Here is a 14,454-nt window from a genome sequence, read left to right as displayed (position 1 = left end):
GACCGGTATTGTCCCCTTATAATCATTGCCATATCCCCAAAATATGAAAACATGTTTTGTTTGTCTCGAAAAACGTGAATAAATTTCACAAAATCTAACAAGAGCATAGGATACGATAGTAAATGTATATTCAATGGTATAAATAACTTTAGGCATACCTTTAACTGAATTTTTTATTTTATAATAACAAAACGTACCTTTACAAAACTGTCAAACACACTACGCGCGATGCTAAATGGCACCGCTTGGTAAATAAGTTTAGTTGGCACCATATTAGATGGCAATAGCAGAATGTTTTGGGAAGTTTAAGATTTCAACGTGACGAGCATTGCACACTGACCGTCATTCCCCCATCTTACCATACTTGTTATCTTCATCAACGTTTGAATTATGATGTACCATATATTTTTAGCCTTGATAATGATCTAATGAAAGATCGAAACGTTGGCGTTTGAAAAACTCTTGCACAATTCAATTTTGAGTCATCTACCCACAAAACCATTTAAAATAAATGAAGAATATTTAAATTAATTCATCTTTATTTGCTCTGAAATTTTTACTATTTATCTTACTAGAAGTTAAAAAATATCGTGCCCCCCCCCAGAGAAAGAGTTTCGACGATTTAAATGTGAGGGAATGTTGAGTGAGGTGAGGAAATGATTATTATATTTATTTTTTAAATGTATTCGGGTTATATTAAATTACAAATTATGAAATAAAGCAAAATAGTAATTAAAAAGTTTTAATAAGCAAAAATGTACGAAAACAGAGTCGATCTAGTCTGAAAGGCATTACTTTACAACCCATAATCCTCCCACTTTTATTCAAAATGAGGTAGTGACAAAACAAATCATAACCTAAAAATATCTCGCAACATAACCTTTCGTTACCATCTAGTTTTTCGCTTCGCTTTCCACCTCTAAAAACATACTTAACTACTTCATCAAAATTGAAATATTATAATTCCCTTTTTCATTCTTCAATGTAATGGAATGATTGAATGAAATGTTTAAAGAATTAGAATGAAATCTTCTTCAAATCTTCCAACATTCCAACAGTCAATTCGCCATTCCGAACAAGTAACTGTACCACCAACTATCAAAAACGAATTCAACTATTACCAAAGTCCTCAATAATATACCTACTTATCGACTTTTGGTAATGCTGTGAGGAAATTATCATTTTTCATGGGATTAATATTGAGTTAACATCAGACAAATATTTAATGACCTAATGATCCTAAATTTTGAAAATTTCTTGTATTTACAATAGACAAGTCATAGTTCCAAATAGAATTATTAAAAACTTCTCAATAAAAACTTAAGACAATGTTCTAATTTAGATATTGGGACATAGTGAGGAAATTATTTTCAGAGTACTTTATATTTTTTATTCCCCACAAATGCTCGTACAATCTCAAAGTTATTACCAACATTTTTAGCTTTGATGATGTTCTATTGAAAAAAATCAGTTAGGTTTATTCTAAAAACTGCTAGGATAGAAGTTTGAAGATTTCAAGAGAATTAACCAAATAGATTTAATTAGAAAATTTAAAAAACTTTATTTAGATTAGAAGCAGATCCTTACTGAAAGATAGTTCTTCAATTAATATACTAAGAACTTATTGCCCTATCAAGACAGATTGTATTTTACATTATGTTGAAAAAATTTTTCAAAATATATTTAGAATCAACAACTCCTTTCAGATAAGTAAGTTTAAGCTACCACTTCATCTACACACTGATGCAGGTTTCGATAACCAGAGTATCTTTAGTTTCTGAAGATGACAACTTGGTCATCAAAACGCCTATGAAACAGTGTAATTGTGAATTTTGGTGTAGTAGTAGGATAAATAGTGTGTTCAGTATGAATATTACCAATAGTTCCAGAAATTTCAACTTAATTATGAGTTAAATGATGTTTTTAACTCTTAACAATGATTACTAATAATTCATAAGTCTTCCAAATATGTCAATATCTTTCTTTTGGTAGATTTAAACCTATAAAAATATTTAGAGGAGTTTTGAGAACATTACATGAATATTTAACTGATTAGTTAGTTCTTATTTCCCCTAAAGATCTTAATTAATTGTTGGATTTTAGTCGGCACTTAATTACCTCCAATCAAGAGCGAATTTAAAATTTTTGTACAAAAACATACATTGAAAAAAGATAATTTTCAATCATACCCTTCGTTACTTTCCAATTTTTTTAATACTTTCAATATTATATACAATGTATTAGAGAAACTTAACACTTACATATTTATTTGTATTCTTAAATATTTCCTATTATACCAATTCAATTTTTACATTTTTTTAAGTATATTTTCCTAACATCAATCAATGATTTGCGAATCTTACAATGATATCTTTTCTACAGTCAAATTTATGTACAGGAATAGTTCAGAACACCACTGGGAATCACCGGAGCTGAGAAATATTGCTCAAGTAGCACTAGAAGCAATCCCAAGCTTGCAGCCTGTAGAATTTTTCATAAAAGGTGTAACATCTAAAGGGAAATGGGTAAAAAAAGGAAAAAGAATATTAGCTCGGAGCATGGACTACATGATCATAAAAACGGACTTTTAAAGAAAAGATGAAAATCAAAGTTCTTACAAGATAAGAAAGGGGAGAAAAATCCATCATAAACTGCTGTGTTTTAAAACAAACTGGACTTGCAAAAGTCGGGAAGAATAAAAACTGGATATAATATCGTTCTAGAGGAATTCTACGCGATATAAAAGGCTTTTAGACTGATAAGGGAAAGTGGTGAGTCAAACAAAAAAAAACAATCTACATAGACAGCTCTAAAAGCAATAGAATCAAAAACCACAAAATCAAAAGTAGTAATGAGTTGTCGCAATACACTTATCGATCTATGAAGTGGAAGGGAACTCTAAAGCAGATAGACAAACTTCCTATCGGTGGGAAGAGGGGAAAAAATGCTGCCAGTAACAGTGTTAGTACTGATGAAATTATTAAAAGATGCTATTGGTATAAGAATAAGGATCACGATATCCAGAGAGATTTGGACAAGGATCAATGAAGAGATTACAAAAAAACTAATAAGATTCACGAAACATTTAATTCAGAAGAATATTGGAGTGATCAATGGACAATGTACTATTGGTACAAGATTTCGGAAATGGAAGGACAACAAGTAACTATTGCAAAGAGTGTAACGAAGAAGATAGATGATCGAGCATCTACTCTGCCGATGTTTTACCTGATATAGAAACGAAGGCAAACCTTGGATGACGACATAATGGATTGCCTCGAAAACATAGCCGAATTAGAACAAGTACTAGTAGAAAACGTTATTCTGGATTGAACTATAAGAGGGACAAAAATTAGAGAGTAGTAAGCTAGTTAACAAGTTTCTAAATCGTGGAATATAAATTGTAACACAATGGGTGTCATGCCTCCAAGTGAACCACGACCAATCTAGATCGAGATTGCCTAACCTACTCACACCTTTGCTTATTTTATATCCTCTTCTAATACTCATGATAATTGTTTTCATATGTTAAAGGTCAAGAAGAAAAATAACCAGAATCTGTAAAAGTTTGTTACAGTATGCCTGTTAGAGATTTTTCTGGGTTTGTTTATTAATTAATTTATTAACAGCATTCAATTAATAATTATTTATATAAATTAACAATTCTTTTCTGTATCATTTTTAATTGTTAGAATCTCTCGAAAACAGGTTATGGTTGGTGTGCATTGAAATATCTGATTAACTCGGTATATTTAGTTTCTTATTATTTTTTGGTAGCTGAAAAATTGTTTGTGGTTGTTCTACTCATATTTCACTAGAGTCAAAGATATCATTGTAAAATTGGCAATAGACGACTATTATTAATCTTTGGTATATTGATCCATCATTTTCTTCTGTCGACAAAAAATATCGAGTTAAATCATACTTTTAAAATTATACAGGATGTTTGAAAAGAAAGTGACCCCATTACTAGCAAAAAGTGGTTAGTTTTGTAAAAAAATTATCCATTATAAAGCTACTTGGCAACATTGTGACGGTATTTTATTTGAATAGGTGACACATCTCATGACCTTTTTCATATAATCGTCCCTGAATTGCAAAAAAGAAACAAAAGTTAAAAAACCAAAATTGTTTATTCTTCCATTAAATAACACTGTAAATTTTTGAAAACCATTAAAATGATCCATTTTTAATGTATATAAGGAAGAGTTTTCATGGATTATTTTGAATTTTTAAACAAAAAATTCATTTTATGATAAAGTGTATCTTTTTGCAACCTTCCTCGAAGGAAGACATCTTTTTGATAGGTATCATGTCATGTTTTCAAAATTGTAAAAGGGGAGAAATTAAATAAAAGTAAAAAATTTAAATAAACAAAAGATTTTCTTAATGTTTTTCCAGTTTTATAATATTATATTTTGAAATTTTGATCACGTGCCCTAACAGATTGGATTTATTGTCTTCACTTATTTTCTTAGTGTGTAGAAGCATTATTTCTAACTGATGTTAGTTGTTACTTCAAAAGTTTTTGATAAGAATAATGTGAAAGCGGCACACAATTTTGTCAAAATATTTGGATTATCTCAAAAACAGTGAGTTTTGTATTCACACGATGTAACTAGCACTCCCTATGAAATTCAGAAACAAATTCGAGACATACATTGTTTTTCAAAGTAAACAGCATTATAATTCTGCTAGTAGTTTGGAACTAATCATAAAAAATGTGCAAAACACAACATCTGGTATTTTAAAAACAATTGACTTTCCCGAAGAATTTTTTTTTACAAATTAAACCCACTCATTTTTGTAGATTTATTCTAATAATTGGTCAGTTTTCTTTTGAACAACGAGTATAATAAATAATTATATAACCTAATTTACACATATAAAAATAAATAATTTGGGAAACACAGTTTCATAGAATGTAAATTTTAATTGAAAACTGAGGTTAAAGTCGAGTTTAGTGGTTAACTATATGGAATTTTTATTGTGCTTACGAATACTTATCATATTAGTTCAATTCAACTTAACCAGAAATTTGTTGCTTTCCCTATCTTTCTGTTGTTTGTATTGTATACACTACAACTACACCAATACTCACAATTACATTGTCTGACGACCGTTTAGTTAACCAAGTTACCATCTTCAGAGACTGAGTATAGTTTACCTTCAGTCTCTGAAGACGATAACTTGGTTATCGAAACGTGCGTCATACAGTGTATTTGTGAGTGTTGGTGTAGTGGTAGTGTCAACAGTGTGTTCAGTATGAATATCACCAATGGTTCCAAAACTCCCCCAAATCCCTTTATGTTTCTAAGGTTAAGAATATGTGAATGAAGCACAGTTTCAATAAAGTCAGTGTATAATGCCGAACAATATAAGATTTTTAATATTTCATGTAAGATTAGAGTTATCATGTCCTGTAATTGGAGCACTTTTTTTTCTGCAACCATTTCAACAACATTCATATAAGTAGGAATTGGTAGAATGAGACGTTTTGATTGACTGTTCTCTATTAACTGGAATCAATACTGTCAAAAAACCTATTTATACCATAATTGGATCAAAAATAAGTATTGAACTAATAAAAAGGGACGATTTTTCTATATATGTATTAGGAATATACACTCGTGAACAAAAAAATCGCATCAGGCGTCACCACTGCAATCGCAAGTTAATGACAAAAAAGCTGAGCACGAATTTGTATTTTTCTTAATAAAATTTAACAATAAGATATGATCGGTAACCACCACGTTTTTGATTGTTTAAAATAGTGCTAATTAGGGGTAACTGACTCTTATTAAAGGTTATCTACCTAACACACCACTATTAGTTAGCCAACAAATGTAAGCCGATACACAAGGCCAAGGTCAGTGAGAAGTGGCGAACACACTGAACATGAGTCAGTCTGTTGTTTCAAGAGTTTACCGTCGTTACCAAGAAACTGGTTAGGTTAGGTTTCTTTCATCGAAGACGCGGTTCCTGAAGGAAAAAGTGCACAACCGAGAGAGATGACCGATTCATTATCAACACATCGGTGAGAAATCGCACCCTCACTGGTGTTAAATGTAGACAAGTTCAGAGAAAAACGAGGAGTGACTGTGAGTAGCTGGACAGTCAGTAGAAGTCTTAAGGCAGCTAATTTTGAGTCAAAAAGAACAGCTACTCGCCCCAAACTAACTCCAACCCATCGAGCAGTCCGTCTACGATTTGCCAGAAAACACATTAATTGGACTGACGAACAATGGGGCTCCGTTCTTTTTTCAGGCAAAAGCAGAGTGCGTCTGCATGGTATCAATAGAAGACAGAAGAAAGATTCGCGCAGTGTTGCGCAAAAGATAACGTGGCTTTTGGAGGAGATTTCTGGATGGTTCGGGTAGGATTTCAATGGAAGCAAAAAGTTGGTTTTTATTGAAACTTGCGGTGGAGCGAGGATCAACGGCCAACAGATACGGGGAAGAAATTGTAAGGGAAGAGGTCGTTACCTACAACATACATTACTCATAAAGCTAACACTAATGGTTTTGATATGCTAAAATAAAAAAATGAAAGCTATAGATTTTTGACTTGAGTCTATTTTTTTGCTTACGAGTGTACTTATTATAGACTACAGATTTTATCAAATCATAATTAACCATTAAACTCTACCTCTTCCAAGTTAAATCTAAAAACATTTTTTCCTATTTACATCAGGTCCTAAACTTCAATAAAAAATCAATTCAATTTATCATATATCAACTTCTCTACATTGTCCACATTTTATTTATAGATGTGGAAATGACCTTTTTATTGTTCCACTCAAGGTCATTACAGATCTTCTTCAAATGGCAATAGATCAAATCAAGAGTTCAGAAAATCTGAGCAAAAACCTGGTCCATGTCTATATCTTATCATAAAATATTCAAAGTGATAAAATTATTCTGAAAATTATCGTAAAACACTCCACATTTGTGTTAAAAGAGAAGGAAAACTGATAAAGAAAATATACCAGCCAAATTTCCGGAAAAAAACATCAAATTGAATCCAGATGGTTTAAAAAACATCACAGGAGCAAAGTTGAAGTAGAAGATGATGATACTTAATATTCATCATCAATAAGCGTCTGTTAAAGCACTTAAAAAATGCTTGGAATTGAACTTGATAATCAAACAACTATTAAATCTCTGAGATCTCATATATCGACTCAAAGCTGACATGGGAGTGCTGAAAAAACTTCATGAAACAGTCAAGTCTTTTTAGTTGGGTTCCTGGTGATAAGGAAACCAAAAAAAATAGGCAGGCCTAACTCACCAAACTGTAGGATGAGAAAATGTTCCTATACTAGGTATACAAGATTCAGAAAAAAAGAGGTAACGGAAAAAGAAGTACTGTAGCAGTGTACACTTATGATGACTTAGTGAATAGATTCTGTGCAGAGGTGGAAATATCATTAAACTAGTATTAGAAGGTTTCCATGTTGCAAATATACGCAAGGAAACCTGTTAGGGTGAAGCCAGCACAGGCAATGGAGTTTATTAGAACTCTGGAATTGGAAGACGAGCTAATGTTGAAAACGAAAATGATAGGGAACACATTAAACAATATTGCAGTCCAATGTAACCCCCAATCTAGATCTAAATAGTTTCTGATACAGGATGCAACAAGTTCCTTTTTTGAAGATAGGAACGAGAGCAGCATGATGATAACATGGGTAAAGTTTGAAGATAAGCAATGTTGCTAGAAGAGAATTAGAAACTTTCTTTCTCTAAAAAAATAACAGGATAAAACAACTATTTTGTACCTTCATGTGAGACAAATCCTTTAGTATACAATTAATTTTCTATTAATAACAGTTTTTACTTATCGTATACAGATGTCATTGCTTTTCAGTTCTTTCACCGAAACCTGTTTTTTTTTTACTGTTTTGCTTAAATAATTATATATTATCACTGCATATGGGGCTATGGTTGCAACTTTAGAATATTGAAGCTTTAGAAAGGGTAGCATAATATTTTGTATTCAATAACTGTCCTTTTACTGAAGTCTTTTTAAATTTCCAGGTGTAAGGCAATTGAAAAATGTAAATGCTCAGAATTTCTAATTAAAAAAATAGAAAAAAAAAAGAATTTAAGATCGATTTGTCTTTTTCAATCTCCTAGATGCATTTTATAGAAAAGTTTAGTAGTTGGAAAATATTTGATTGCCTATCGGTTTAGAGCATTTCCACAACTATACAATTCGATGTGGAGCAACAGTTTTTATCATATAGCAACTATCACTGAATGTCCTTAATATATAAAAGACTATTCCAATTTTAACAATCAAAATTAGGATCACACCAAATAAAAAAAAACAAATTATTCAATGAAAATAAATTAGTGTGATTGAGAGTGTGGGATATCATTATTATTACTTTTCACTTAATTGCTTTATTAAACATGACAAAGACAAAAATAAGCAACAAGAACAAAAACGACAACGTTGGTATTATATTCATTCACATTTAGTGTTTGTTTATATTTGTAAAAAACTCATATATGATCAAAAAATTGCATAATTGGTCAATTTTACCCTCACTTAATTAACTAAACAAAATATTGGTGGTTATAAAATTTTCCACTGAATAGATACAAGGTGTCGTGTTTGTGTTTGTCACCTTTTCTGTGAAAAAATGGAAGTAAAATTAATAAGTAAGCAGCATCTAAATGTACACCGAAAAATTTTTAAAAGTCTATTTTTCCACACCCTCTCAAAACTAGAGTTACTCTACATTACTCTAATTTTTAAAAAATGTTTACAGTATTATAACGCTCTAGTCATAGATTCTTTATTCGAATGCGAAACTTCGTGCCTCTTCGACTTTGTAGTGATCTGCCTGTCACCTATGACCGTACACTGGTTGGACCAATCATTGGTTTGAACGATGGTTCTATAAAACTTTGATGATGTTTTGTTGAAAATCGGTAAAAGCTCGTTAGCTTCATTAGACAATGCCTAAAATTAAAAATTAAAATAGAAACAAACAGCATAAACAATTGAATAAACTGCACCAATACACAATGATCCAGATGACATCAAAACTAGTCAAAAGTATATGTAAAGCTTTTATTGTTAAAACTGATTCAGATTATTGAAATATATTAAAAAAAGACGATAATTTGTTATAATATGTGTGTTTTAAATAAACAGTATAAACTATCGTCTTAATACCCGTTGTGAATTTAGTTGTTTTCTACCTTATCAGGTGGCGCCAAAAATCTAGAATTTCCGGTGATAATGCTTTCCTCCATTTCTATTAAATTAAAAAAAATATCAGAGTCTATAATCTCTTCACTAAATTTTTGTTTTGTACTCGCTACGTCCGGTACTACCATCGCAACCCCATTTAGTAATTAATATTAAATGGAGAGACATATCAATGCGAGTACCATAGAAAACTTCCGCTTGTACTTCCATAATATTTTAACAGTGTGGTCGAGAAGGGATTACAATCTAATTTCTTTCATATTTTCAGAAAATTTTACGTTTCCATTTGGTATATTTATTGGTACTGACTTTTTGCCAATGCTTCATCTGACCATTTTTATATTTTTGTCACATTCCTACAAGCTTCTCTTATCCTGAAGGCACTCGTGGGAGTAGTATTCATTACTTTTTAGTAAACAGTTTCGAAACATCCATTTTCTTTCTACAGCAGCTACGGGGGGGTCCCGTAGCCTTTTCATACTCCCCTCAGTTTTTTGATGCATACAATCGATTACTTAAGCCTTTTGACTTTGGGTATGTATGGTCGTTGTTAGTATAGTATAAAACCATCTGGAACTACATTCATTTAAGTAAATATATATTCCCAAATTTCTTGTATAATTGTCTTACCTTGAGATAAATTACTGCATCTGTTCCGCAGCCTTCACAAGATAAAAGTACGAGATCTCCATGAAAATACCTGGCGTATAATCTGGAAATAGGTAATCCGTAACCATAACCCGCTAATGGAACTGTATGGGCATCGGATTTGCTTGGTTGTGGAGCTGTTGAATACATATATTTGAAAAGATGATCTGTTGTTGATCTCGGTATACCACCACCTCTGTCGGACATCTGTTGACAAAAATATGTATAAGATTTGTTCGGATTTTTAAATTTTATTATGAGATCAGATGAGAAGATTAACCATGCAATTTATTGGTCAGAAATAAATAGCACAGATGATCGGGGTTTTTATCAATAGGTCCAAACTTGAGTCCTACCAGCTATTTTATAATTATTATTGAATTAAAAATGTGAAGTGTGAAGAAGAATTAGTAAGTTTTGGAATAAATAAAGAGAGATGAAAATTTTTTCGAGCAATTGCAAGAGCCAAGATCCAATAGCTCACTAGATGAACGGTGAGGCTTCGATCAATAGCTCCCAGGTTTGAATTGCACTGATTTTAAAAATATTGTTAAATTAAAAATTATTTTCAAACAAAAATAATTTCCATAAAAATATAAAGATCACCTAACGTCAGGTATATTTAAAAAAATCAAGAGCGGAGAAAAAGTAGAAAGTTTTGGAATATATGGGGAGAAAAGAAAAAGTTTTCGAACAACTCTAAGAGCAAACAGCTCACTAGATGAACGATGAGGCTTCGATCAATAGGTCCTAAGTTTGAGTTCCACTTATTTTAAAATTATTGTCAAATTAAAAATTATTTTCAAACAAAATGATTACCTAATGGCAGGAATACTAAAAAAATCAAGAGCGACGAAGAAATAGTAAGTTTTTGAATATATGGAGAGAAAAACTCTAAGAGCAAATAGCTCACTAGATGAACGATGAGGCTTCGATTAATAGGTCCCAGGTTTGATTCCCACTTATTTTAAAATTGTTATCAAATAAAAAATTATTTTTAAACAAAAAGGATTTCCAGAAAGATAACCTAATGTCGGATATTATCGAGAAAGATTAAGAGCGAAGATAGTTTCGATTATATGAAGAATAGTTATTATTGAAATTTTAATGGTTATATCAGAGGTTTTGTTTTGCAGTTACAAATAATTGTCATTTTATTGGCATATTCTTAGTGCCTAATTTTTGATAGTTTTATTGACATTTTCAATGAGAAGAAATAAATAAAAATATTTTTAGTTCGTTTTACAATGTTTATTTATATAGATAATAAATAAACTTACAAGTGAGTGACAATATGATAAAAATAATTTAATATAATTTGATAATTGACCTCCCAGTTATTTTCCATGTATTATCAGCAATTGCCAATGAGTTGTTATTTTGGTAAATAAAAATATATGACAAACCAATATTATGAAATAACATTCTTTTATTTCTTCTGATATGAAAAAAAATACAATCTTTAGGTATTACCCATTCCTGGAGTTCTTATACTCCATCATAGTGTAGCATCCAAAGAGTTATAAATTTCATTTTGTGAAATAATTCAATAATAAATTCAAAATAAAAACAAAAACGTTCTTAATGATGAAACTGTTTGTCTCCAAAAGCCATAATGAATCCTCTGGTTTTAGAAAAATACCACAGTGCAACGAGGTTAGAGATGTTATTCTTCTTTTCTCTGTGAGCTGGCCGTTGATCACAGAGACAACGCAGTGATCAAATGTTCAAGAGTTGTTCTAAAGAAATGACGAGTAGAGAGGGACGATGTTAACAGAAATTTTGATGAATTATAATTAAAAATTTAGAAAATGATATTAAAAATGTTCTCACTTTGTAAAACCATAATGGGTTTTAGTAAAGTAGTAATTGTAAAGAGTTGTGAACTCTCCAAACACTAATTAAATATTTCTGTAATAAATGAATTAACACAATTTATTTTCAATTACTTTTGAATATTCGGTAATGCGATCGTAGCACGACTAATGGTCAAACTGAGGCCGGAGATCCTTCTCGACCTGTAAAATACGTTTCTGACAACAGACACCTTCAGCGATCGGTGGAATGTAGGGAGGCTCGTATTTATTCCTAAGGGCAAAGGTGAGCCGAATACGCCAATGGCCTAATGACCACTGAGCTTACTGAATTATACACATAAACATTTACTGAGACTAAGATCAACAGACGGGATACAAACAGGAGGCGACCTTTCATACCTGCAATTCGGCTTCAGAAAGGGCCGATCAACAACCGGAGCATTTCAGAAGGTGGTTTTTGGAACTGGACAGACACTACCACGCACCGCGACCAATCGTATTGATAGCAACACTATACATAAGGAATGCCTTCAACTCGGCTAGGTGGTTGGATACCCTGAAGGCGTTTAAAGACCGCTTTGGGATCTCATATTACTTGACCCAAGTGGTGGAGGATTATCGGAGAAACAGGCGAATAATCTACGAGACGACAGAAGGACAGGGGACTGGATAGATTACCGCAGGGGCTGCTGAGGGATCTATACTGGCGCCGGAACCAATAGAATAGTCTGCTTAGATTGGAACTGCCCCTTGGCGTACTTCTCGTTGCTTACGCCGATGTCATAGTTGTGAAACGGCTACAGAGAAGAGTGCCCGTTGAGATCGGATCAGACGAAATAGAGTCTAGATGCGAAATAAAGTATTTGGGAGTGACCTTAGATACGAAGATGTCTTTCTGGCTCCACATACAGAAGACAGCTCAAAAAGCAGCCGAGAGGACAGCATTTTTGAGTCGCTTGATGACAAATATTAACGGATCACGGCCAGAGAAACGAAGGCTGTTGATGGCGACGACTCACTCAATTATTCTTTAAGGAGCGGAAGTCTAGTCAGACGCCCTGAGAATAATTAAATACTACAAAGCGATGACGATGGTACAGAGACAAGGTGCAGTGATAATCGCCAGCTCCTACCGGACTGTCTCTGCACAAGCTGTCCTAGTGGTGACGGGTATAATTCCCATGGACTTCCTGGTTTTCGAGCGCAACAGGATGCGGCAATCATCGAACTCACTAGAACAATACGGACCTGGCAACAACGAAGGACAAAAGAGAAATCAGCTGAATTGACGCGACGACTAATAGAAGACTTTAGACTGTGAACCGAAAAGAAGTTCGGAGATGTGAACTTCTACATTACCCAGCTTTTGACGGGACACGGCTACTTTTGACGGTAGAAAATACAAACACCTGAGTGTACGTCTTGTGGAAACGATTTAGATGATGTCGAACACACGTTCTTCGAGTGTAACCACTGGAGGGGTTTGAGAAAGGAAGTGGAGGAAACTGTCGGCAGCTTAATATCTTCCAGTTGATGCTGCACAAGGTAGAATGTTAGCAACTGGTCGCTACTTATACAGAGAAAGAATGTAGACGGCTGCCTGGTATGACGATATCATAGAAACGTAACATCATACACGGACAGGCCCACCAACCAGAAGTAATGTCACAATAGTCCCTGATTGGACGGAGATGAGAAGAAAATGGCAGTTTAGTGGGTAGGCTACGGAAGTCCCACATATCCATCTGCTCTCCTAGTGGAATCCGTTACTTGGATTTCGCATCTTCTTGAAAAAATGCGATCGTAGCGAAGTGTGCCGGATCCAATGTAAAACATTCCAAGATCAACAACAAATTATAAACAAAAAAATAACTAAACAAACATTATCCATTCTCAAATCTGCTGGAATAGACACAAAAAATTTCATTAAAATCGGTTCAGCAGTTTAAGAAGAGTTCAGTAACATAAACACGATTCGAAATGTTGGCTTGCTGTTCCTCAGAGGAGACAAAAACTACTTTCCTGGCTAATACCACGAAGAATATTGAATTAAATCCCCACCGAAGAACGTGATGGGCGACATCTACAGAGGAATGTTTAACTACATGAATCAAGTAGCAGCGTGGGCTGGCTGTGTCTTCAATTCGGATTAGAGACTCCGAACGAGAGGTCGTTACGCTATTCTGAAGAGACGCAACAACGTGTCGAAACTAGTCAGTGGTTACGACAATCTCTTTGTAATTGCGAGCCATTAGGGATGTCATTTTCGGCGGATTGATGATGACATCACGTTCTTCGGAGAAGATTTAATTCAATATACAGGAAAGTAGTTGTTTTCTCCTCTGAGGAACGGCAAGCCAACATTTCGAATCATGAGATTATTGATTCTTCTGAAAAAAAATCAGAATTTGTCCAATCCTGGTTAGCATCAACCCAAAAGACTATTGCGGTTTATATATCAGGGAAATAGATTATACATTTGATGTGATTTATTTGAAATTATAAACGGGTAATTATAAATTTAATATTGTAAATTATCTTTATTCAGAAATATTAAGTTGTGTATAACATGTTATATCCTACTTACTTTTAGACATATGTCTTCTTTTCCTTTAGAAACTGTCACAGTAATCGGTGGGTACTGATCGACGGATCCGTGGTACTCCATGACAGCTCTCATCGAATTTTTAAATAGTTCGAAAAGCATGTGATAAAGATGCGATGGAACGTAAACTATATTTGTGATGTGTTTGTCTTCGGAATC

The 14,454-nt window shown here is 33.0% G+C and overlaps 1 protein-coding gene across 2 annotated transcripts in view; it reads right to left on the bottom strand.

Moving 5' to 3' along the window:
- Positions 1 to 2,195: 2,195 nt before the first annotated feature.
- Positions 2,196 to 14,454, bottom strand: part of LOC130892588 (pyruvate dehydrogenase (acetyl-transferring) kinase, mitochondrial) — a 33,366-nt gene continuing 21,107 nt past the window's right edge. For both annotated transcript variants that reach the window (XM_057798063.1, XM_057798064.1), the window contains exons 4-6: positions 14,278 to 14,453; positions 9,856 to 10,080; positions 2,196 to 8,973 (exon numbers count right to left, since the gene is read on the bottom strand). In XM_057798063.1, coding sequence (XP_057654046.1) covers positions 8,782 to 8,973; positions 9,856 to 10,080; positions 14,278 to 14,453 — 593 coding nt within the window. In that variant the 3' untranslated portion in view covers positions 2,196 to 8,781. The remainder of the gene's footprint in view (positions 8,974 to 9,855; positions 10,081 to 14,277; position 14,454) is intronic.

This window comes from Diorhabda carinulata, chromosome 4 (genome assembly GCF_026250575.1).
Source record: "Diorhabda carinulata isolate Delta chromosome 4, icDioCari1.1, whole genome shotgun sequence".
NCBI lineage: Eukaryota > Metazoa > Arthropoda > Insecta > Coleoptera > Chrysomelidae > Diorhabda > Diorhabda carinulata.
The sequence above is the reverse complement of the archived record's forward strand: the minus strand, read 5'-3'. Positions and strand labels throughout refer to the sequence as shown.